The 9,265-nt window shown below is 43.9% G+C and overlaps 2 protein-coding genes across 2 annotated transcripts in view; one reads left to right on the top strand and one right to left on the bottom strand.

Annotated features, from left to right (window-relative positions):
* SLC4A8 (solute carrier family 4 member 8) overlaps window positions 1-9,222 on the bottom strand; it is a 196,702-nt gene extending 187,480 nt beyond the window's left edge. Inside the window, exon 1 of the mRNA XM_072654709.1 lies at window positions 8,908-9,222. Coding sequence (XP_072510810.1) covers window positions 8,908-8,955 — 48 coding nt within the window. The 5' untranslated portion in view covers window positions 8,956-9,222. The remainder of the gene's footprint in view (window positions 1-8,907) is intronic.
* Window positions 1-9,265, top strand: part of BIN2 (bridging integrator 2) — a 50,585-nt gene that overhangs the window by 26,026 nt on the left and 15,294 nt on the right. The window contains exons 3-5 of the mRNA XM_072654711.1: window positions 5,096-5,150; window positions 5,561-5,655; window positions 6,859-6,954. Of these exons, the coding sequence (XP_072510812.1) occupies window positions 5,096-5,150; window positions 5,561-5,655; window positions 6,859-6,954 (246 nt within the window). The remainder of the gene's footprint in view (window positions 1-5,095; window positions 5,151-5,560; window positions 5,656-6,858; window positions 6,955-9,265) is intronic.

The following is a 9,265-nucleotide window of genomic DNA, read 5'->3' as shown; positions in this document are numbered from 1 at the left end:
TTCTGAATCTTTGTGACCTCATATAGTGTTTTCTTGACAAAGAATACTGGAGTGGTGTGCCATTTCCTTGTCCAGCACTTTTTACAGATGAGGAAACTGAGGCAAACAGGCTAAGTGACTTGCCTAGGGTCACACAGCTAGAAAGTTTCTGAGATTGAATTTGAACTCAGGTTTTCCAAACTCCAGACCTGGTGCTGTATCCACTGAATAATCCACTGCCCCCTCCTTAATTTTTAAATTGGCCCACAAGAAACATTGCTGCCAAGGGTAAGCTAATCTACATAGTCCTCCATGCTTCAAGGATCTGTAATTTCACTGATGTTGACACTCCCTCCACCCAACAGATCACTTTCAAGACCTCCCCTCAAGAGATCATCCTCAGTACCTTCTTCCCCTTTACAGTCAAAGTCCTAGAACATGTCTACACCCATTGCTTCCACTTCCTTTCCTTTTCATCACTTTACAATCCGACTTCTGACCTCATTACTAAATCTTTTCTCTCTGAGGTAGGTTATCAACAATGATCTCTTGATGACCAGACCTGATGGCCCTTTCTAAATTCTCACCCTTCTCACCCATCTGCTGCATTTGACACTGTTGATCACTTTCTCCTCTTAGGTACTTTCTGGATTCTCATGACCCTGTTCTTCTCTCAGCTCTCTGCCCATTATATCTTAATCTCTTTTTCTGGATCATTATCCATATCACTCTTAGGCTCTGCCCTGGGCCCTCGTGTAATTTTATATCTCAGTTGGTGACCACACTGCTTCACACAGGCTCAGTTATCTTTATACTGATTACTTCCAGATCTATAGATCTGGCCTTACTCTGTCTCCTGAGCTCCAGTGCACATCACTAATTTCCTTTTGGAAATTCCAAACATGCCACAGATAGCTCAAACTCAATATATCCGAAAGAGAACACATTCTCTTTGCCCCCAAATCAACACCACTTCTGAACGTTCCTGTTTCTGTCAAGGACCCCACTGTCCTTCTAGCCATCCAGATTAGCAACCTTGGAATTCTCCACCTTTCCCTCCCTCACCCCACATCTCCAGTCATTTTCCAGCTCTTGACATTTTCACCTTCATAACACCTCTTACATCTGTCCACTCCTCTAGTTCAGGTTGTCACCTCATCTCTCTTGGACTATTGAAGTAGCCTCCTAAGCATTCTCCCTTCCTCAAGGTCCTTTTGTCTAAGGGATTTTCCTAAATTGCAGGTTTACAGATTTCCTTCCCTCACTCAGTAAACTGCAGTGGTTCCCTGTTGACTATAGAAACTCTTCTGTTTTATATTTAAAACTCTTTATAACCTGGTTCCTGCCCTTCCGGTCCTCTATTACCTGCTCTGTTGTCCAGCCAAACTGGTCTTCTGGCACACAACTCTTCATCTCTGGGCTTTGCACAGACTGTGCCTTATGCCAGCCTGCCTCTCCAAAGCTCAGCTCCATGTGAAGTTGTGAGACTTGTATATTTCATATTTACATACTGTGGGGTCCCGATTGTGAAAGCCATAATACATAGTAAAAAGTGAAAGCCATAAACTTAAACTCTATAATAGGTGGAAGCCTAGACATGGTGACCTATTAAAAATCATAATTCAGACACTAAGTTATAACTTAGATACTGCGACCGGTACCTGACCAGTACCTAACCTTAAGTGCCTAAACATTTACCCAACAGCAATGGGTAAATGAGTGGATCTCTGAGAACTGGGTTCAATACTAGCCAAAATATTAACTAAGCAAAAAAAATCCCAAATATCCACCAATCCACAATGAAGCACCCTGTGGCTCCTCCTCCCTTTCTCTGACTTCTGTAATTACCATGGGGATTTTGGGGGGAATCTTTGTGGCAATCCACTGAATCATCTTGCTGTTGCCTCAAATTGCAGTTAAATTATAATTAGTCTGGAGCTTCCTGACCTCTTTCTTTGGTGTTGAAATTGCCCCATGGTATGGGGGGAGGTATGTACCTCACCCATGGGAATTCTGGACATTACACAGACGTATGTGTATGTGTGATGTGCATGTAATAAACAAAGGGCAGCTAGGTGGTGAAGCGAATAGAATGCTTGGCCTGCAATCAGGAACTCATCTTCTTGAGTTCACATCTGGCCTCTGACACTTATTAGCAGTGTGACCCTGGGCAAGTCACTTAACCTTGTTTGCCTCAGTTTCCCTATCTGTAAAATGAACTGGAGAAGGAAATGGCAAACTACTCCCAGTATCTTTGCCAAGAAAATCCCAAATGGGATCACAAAGAGGCAGACATGACTGACCAATAATAACAAAATATTATATATGTATGTGGATAGAATGTAAATAAGCTCCTCCAGGGGCCAAGATTATCCTATTTTTCTCTATGTATCATAGTATTGTACCTCTCATAGTGCTTGGCCCTTATAAATGTTTTGATTAATTGGCTAATCACAACTCATCCACATCTTTTTTTTTGTATTTATTTATTTATTTAACTTTTAACATTCATTTTCACAAAATTTTGGGTTCCAAATTTTCTCCCCTTATGTCCCCTCCCCCCACCCCAAAACACCGAGCCTTCTAATTCCCCCTGTGTGCCAATCTGCCCTGTCTTCTATCATCCCTCTCTGCCCTTGTCTCCATCCTATACCCCTTTACCTGTATTTCTTATTTCCTAGTGGCAAGAACAGTACTCAACAGTTGTTCCTAAAACTTTGAGTTCCAACTTCTCTTCCTCCCTCCCTCCCCACCCCTTCCCTTTGGAAGGCAAGCAATTCAATATAGGCCAAATCTGTGTAGTTTTGCAAATGACTTCCATAATAGTAGTGTTGTGTAAGAACTAATTATATTTCCCTCCAACCTATCCTGTCCCCCATTACTTCTGTTCTCTCTTTTGATCCTGTCCCTTCCCATGAGTGTTGACCTCAAATTGCTCCCTCCTCCCCATGCCCTCCCTTCCATCATCCCCCCCACCCTGCTTATCCCCTTATCCCCCACTTTCCTGTATTGTAAGATAGGTTTTCATACCAAAATGAGTGTGCATTTTATTCCTTCCTTTAGTGGAATGTGATGAAAGTAAACTTCATGTTTTTCTCTCACCTCCCCTCTTTATCTCTCCACTAATAAGTCTTTTGCTTGCCTCTTTTATGAGAGATAATTTGCCCCATTCCATTTCTCCCTTTCTCCTCCCAATATATTTCTCTCTCACTGCTTCATTTCATTTTTTTAAGATACGATCCCATCCTCTTCAATTCACTCTGTGCACTCTGTCTCTATGTGTGTGTGCGTGTGCGTGTGCATGTGTGTGTGTGTGTAATCCCACCCAGTACCCAGATACTGAATAGTTTCAAGAGTTACAAATATTGTCTTTCCATGTAGGAATGTAAACAGTTCAACTTTAGTAAAGTCCCTTATGACTTCTCTTTGCTATTTACTTTTTCATGCTTCTCTTCATTCTTGTGTTTGAAAGTCAAATTTTCTTTTCAGCTCTGGTTTTTTCATCAAGAATGCTTGAAAGTCCTCTATTTCATTGAAAGACCAATTTTTCCCCTCAAGTATTATATTCAGTTTTGCTGGGTAGGTGATTCTTGGTTTTAGTCCTAGTTCCTTTGACTTCTGGAATATCCTATTCCACACCCTTTGATCCCTTAATGTAGAAGCTGCTAGATCTTGTGTTATCCTGATTATATTTCCACAATACTTGAATTGTTTCTTTCTAGCTGCTTGCAATATTTTCTCCTTGACCTGGGAACTCTGGAATTTGGCCACAATGTTCCTAGGAGTTTCTCTTTTTGGATCTCTTTCAGGCAGTGCTGCTGGGATACAGAAGCCTTGACTTCTGTGTCATTCCCTGATGGTAAGCATTGTTCTTCCTCATCAGAAAGGAAGGGAGGAAATGCCTGTTCACCAAGAAAGTAACCTTCTATAGTCTTATTTTTTTTCCCTTTTCTAGGCATTTTCCCAGCCAGTGACTTGACTTCTGAGTGTCCTCTCCACCCCCACCTCGCCTCCAGATCTGCCCAGCTAGCACTTGGGGTCTGAGATTCAAATGCTGCTTCCCAGCCTCAAGGCTTTGGGCGGGGGCAGGGCTGCTATTCAGTGTGAGATTAAGTTCAGGTGCTCAGGTGGGGGCAGGGCCACCACACAGGGCTCAGTTCCCTCAGGGGGTTTATGCAGAGACCTTCAACAATGGATCCAGGATCCTGCCTGCTTGGGGAGCCTGAGTCTGCCCCTGCCTCCACTGCTGCCTCCCGAGGGGGCCTGAGTTATGGGGGCACCCCACACCCTTCTCGACCTGCCAAAGAGACCCTCTCACTGACCCTTGTCGCCTGTGGGTGGGGGACCCACGTGGCTGCTGGAGATTCTGTCCCTGAAGCCTGCTTGGATCCGCTCCTTTCCACGCCGCTCCTTTCCGCGCTGCGCCGCCGAGGCAGGGTTGGGCTCTGCTCCGGGTGCGGGGCGCGAGGGCCCTTTTGTGAGAGGTTTTCAGGCTCTCTGGCGCAGAAATCTCTAGAGATTGTTCTGTGGCTTCTGCTGCTCCAGAATTCGTGGGTGGTTATTTTTTTACAGATATTTTATGGGCAGTGGGTTCGGAGGTAGCGTGTGTGCGTCTTTCTACTCCGCCATCTTGGCTCCGCCCCCCCTCATCCACATCTTAATAGATAGTTTCATGAGTTACAGTAGCCAAAAAAAAAAAAATCATCCTTTGGTGGCCAACATTGTGATGATGAACTTAAGCTTCTCTGAACTTAGTAAGGCTGTCCCTTGTCCTTCAGGTGGCAAGGCTGCTGCCAGACCTGTCCCTGAAGTCTTTTCAGCTGGATAGGATGTTGAGGAAGCTTGTGCTGTCTTCCATCAGCATAGACTTCAAGAATAGAGGGCTGCCCCTTGGGTTATCATAAAGAAAATATAACTTAGTGGAGGAATTTGTGGAAATAGTATACAAATCCACGTGTAGCCATCAGGATTATCAATAGCTTAAGTAAATAAGGAACGGGATCCTACCCTCAAAATGTCTTTTCTACTTTATTGTAGAAGCATCTTCTGCATTTTCCTTTCCCTTCTTCTTGAATGGTCTTTCCAGTCATTTAACCAAATTAACTTCTCTTTCCAGGCTGAAGGCCAAAAACTATTCAAGGACTTGAAACATTTCCTTAATGCTGTCAAAGGTATGTATCCCAATTATCTATGATCCCAGAGGGCATTGAGGTCTATACTAGAGAGCTGAAGGATGGGGTGGGTGAAGACAGGAGAAAGAAGCACCTTGTGGGAGAAAAAGACACCAAATCAGAGATTCCTTTGGTTTATATAATGTTACCAAAAAAGCCTGCCTTCCTATGTATCCTGTCTGCTTCCAGTATTTTCCCAGTAACATCTTCAGATTTAGTTTGTTGTGTTGGTTAGAATAATCTCAATCTCGCTATAAGCTCTAGCAGACTTCTCTAGGGACAACTCCCAAAGCTATCTAAATGTCTTCCCAGATCACCTAAAGATGCTATGATTTGCATATCATTTGTATAATCAGTGGAATTAATTTTGGGGTGGAACTTCTTCTAAAGACTGAGTTCTTTTCTTCCAGTGATGCATGAGAGCTCGATGAGACTGTCCCAAACTCTGCAGGAGATCTACAACTATGAGTGGGAGGGCTACAGGGACCTGAAAGTCATTGCAGCGGTATGAGGAAGACCTGGGGCCAGTGACAACCACCAGCATTTATTCAACACCTCCCCATGTAGATTTGCCATGCCAGACACCCAGGGAAATAACAAGTTTGTAAAAGACTTGGTCATGGTCCCTGCCCTCATGGAGCTTACACCCAGCAGGGGAAATAATTATAATGCACAATATTGCACAATAAGTGTTTTGAGAGGTCCAGAACAAAGGGCTAGAGGTCGGAGACAAGAAAGGTCACTGCCAAACAGTGGGACTAAAGAAGGATTTTGAAAGGAGAAGTCATTTGAGATCAGTTTAAAGGATGACTGGGAAATCCACAGACAAAGCCATTCCTCCCTCCTTGATGTCCCTTTGCCAGTGGCTGCTTTCTCCCTTTGTCCCAATGGTCTCCTCCCTGGAAATTCAGTTGAGGCTGGACCTTTTTGTCTTTTGCCAGTAAAAATGCCAGGCTCAGTACAGATAAGAGGGGGAAAGTTGAAACTTTTTTAGATAAAATGAGGGATTTAATGGATTATAATGCAAAGAGAGCTTGCGGAGGCCCCTGGAATTAATGGGAGGATGTAGATAAGCAGGCCTGGATGGTGGAGGTCTGCACCATTGGAGGAAATGCCCACAACTCTGAGATCATAGCTCCATTGGAGTTTTAGAAGTTATCATGTCTAGAACCTATATAAAATTGTATACCCTCTCAGGGAGGGAGGGGGAAGGTAAGGGGGAAGGGAGAGGGAAAAAATCTAAGCTATATGGCAGTGATTGTAGAACTCTGAAAATAAATAAAATTAATTAAAAAAAAAAGTTATCATGATCTATAGACGTCAGTTATCTACACTCTACTAGTCCTCACCAAGTCCATCCTTTTCTTCTGTCTGAGTTATTCCTTCAGGAAGCCTCCGGACACTCACTTCACCTACTCCTGCCTCTCAAAACCTCCTTCACCTCCAACAGCAGTATCTGAAGCTCATTTTCCCCTGTGTTATGAAAGCTCATCTTCCCTATCAGATTGGGAAAGTGCAGGGGGCAGGGGCTCTCTGTCTCTCTCCCCTTACAGAACCCAATACAGGGTGTAAGGTACACTATTGAAGGCAGAGGTCTGATTGCCCCACAGCACGCAGGGCATTAACTTAGTGGGTGGCGGTTGCCAAGGAATAGGATGCTGGAAACTTTCAGCAAACTGTCCCCTCACCTCCATGTGTTTGCCTCCAGAATAACAATCTCCTTTGGGAAGACTATGAAGAGAAACTGGCTGACCAGGTGGTGAGAACCATGGAGAACTATGTGTACCAGTTCAGTGAAGTTAAGGTATGTGCCTCACCAGCCCAGTACCAGGGTCAGCGTCAGGAGCAAGACAGAGATGAGGGAGGAGATCAGGACCAAAAACTACACTTATAAGTACCCACTAAATGTGTCAGGGGCTGAGGAAGGTTCGGAAGTAAATAGGACCAGATGGCTTAGGCCCCTTCCAGCTCTAGCTCCTGTAATATTTTGATCCTACAACCTTCAATCTTATTTCCTCAAAGAGTTTGTAGTCTGGTAGGAGAGAGAAGACCATTACACATGCAACTACAAACTGGAATAGGACATGATGGTTCCTAAGTGGGTACAAAGCACCAGCAGACCTCTACTGGGGTCCAGGCTAGACTTAAGGTTAAGGTCAGAGATTAGATGAAGGACTGGGATTGAAAGTAACACTTGATATTAGATCAAAGGGTTAAAGATGACATTAGGTTATATTTAAATTCAAGACTTGGTTTACTGTTGGGTTGGGTCAGGAAAGCCCATCTGAGTCTACAACGTTTTAGAGTAGAAAGAGATCTTAGTTCTAATTCCAACTCTTTGTGGCCCTAAAGAAATCCATTCACCTCCTTGGGCCTCTGTTTCCTCTTCTCTAAATTAGGTTTAGGGGCTAGATCCAAATGGTATGAAAGAACACATCTGTGTGGTAAGAATAGCAGTTCCCTAAAGAAAGGTTGATGTTAACAATATTTTCCTCAGTAAAGTATTAAATATGAATTTATGCATTATCAAGAAAGTCTATCATATGTACCTATTTGGGGTATCTTCATTTCTCTTACCTTGCTCCAAATTGCCCACCCCTTTGTAGCTGGCACCCCATTTGCCCAGAGCTGCCATTCCCAAGGCCAGAGGCATTCTGTGGCTTAATCACAGCAAGAAACACTGCCCTGGATCATTTTGAAGAATTCTGTGATTTTCTATTCTGGGGCTGAGACATAGGCAGGAGAGGAAGAAAGAGTGGAGTACAGAGGAAAAGGAATGTAAGAAGAAAGGAAGGAAAGGAAAATAGCTTGAAGGGAGGACTGGAAAAGAAAATAAAGAGGCATTTGCCAGAGAGAGGAAGAATGCCACCGCCCTCCCACAGACGTCCCTTTGCCCCAGGCTGTATCCAGTGGTTCCAGGTAGAGGGCTGTGGGTATTTTCAGGACACATGATCAGAAGCCCAGGTTGTTGAGGCACTACTTTACAATTATGCTCATTGTCAGCTAGGTAACAATGACAGTAATTGATCTCATTTCAGTCTCACAACCACAACACAAGGCGGTTCCTGTAGGTAGCCTCTAGTGACTTATCTGCCATCACTCAGCTAGTATGTATCGAAGTAGAACTTGAACTTAGTTCTTCCTAACACTCTATCCATGTTACCCTTCAGAATGACAGCTGGTGGTATCAACTCTCCAACAGCAGCATGTCCCCACAGCCCTACTAGTTCATGTGTGCTGATTGAATAAACTTTATTTTTCTAAAAGCCTCAGGAGGCCATGGTTTAGACTCCTAGGATCTCTGGACTTATGGTTTGGATGGGGTTAGGACAGGCTCTCTCAAAACTTTCACAGGATCTATAGCCAGAGAGGACTTTGGAGATCATTTAGTACAACCCTCTGAGGCCAAGCAATGTTATATTTCAATCCAAGGCTTGGTTTTAATGTTCGAGCTGGGTTAGCTGGGGTTTGGGACTGCCTCAGGTCTGAGCAGCCAGTCTCATGCAGGCAGACAGGCAAGCGGAGACAAGGCTAAGATTGCAGGCCATGGGCTTTGTTCTACAAATCTCTTGTTCTTTCCATTGTATCACACTACCTTCCCATGTCAATGATCCAGTGATCTTTATATGAGCCAATTCTTTCTCCAGATATTTAAAAGAGGAGTCTAGGGGCTGAATATCTGGATTACATCTTATTCTGGTCCGTTTTTCAGTACTTCCCCAAACCTGCACCTCCCTGTTTCATTTTATTTCCTTACCTCCTCTTCCTTCCTGGTCCAGGAGGCAGGGTGTCTTCTTGGGTCCATCTACAACTCTGTTAGATAGCCAGGCAAGACTGGGACCCAGGGGTCCTGCTGAGAAGCCAGTGCTCTGCCATTCATCCCTTCTGGGCTGAAGTCAGCTTGGCCCTTTTCTTTCTTTTAAAATTAAATTTGAATTGATAGTTTCTGTTTCTTACATCCCCACCTTCTTCTCCCCCCTCAGTCTCCCATGTAACAATTAGCATTATTTTAGAGAAGAAAAGAAATCAGTACAACTGATTAATACATTGAAAAAGTCTGAGAAACTGTGCAATGTTTAACACCCCTGGACCTCCCTGCTCCACCAAGGAGTGGC

The sequence above is a fragment of the Notamacropus eugenii genome, chromosome 3 (genome assembly GCF_028372415.1).
Source record: "Notamacropus eugenii isolate mMacEug1 chromosome 3, mMacEug1.pri_v2, whole genome shotgun sequence".
NCBI lineage: Eukaryota > Metazoa > Chordata > Mammalia > Diprotodontia > Macropodidae > Notamacropus > Notamacropus eugenii.
This window is presented reverse-complemented; position numbering and strand designations above follow the sequence as displayed.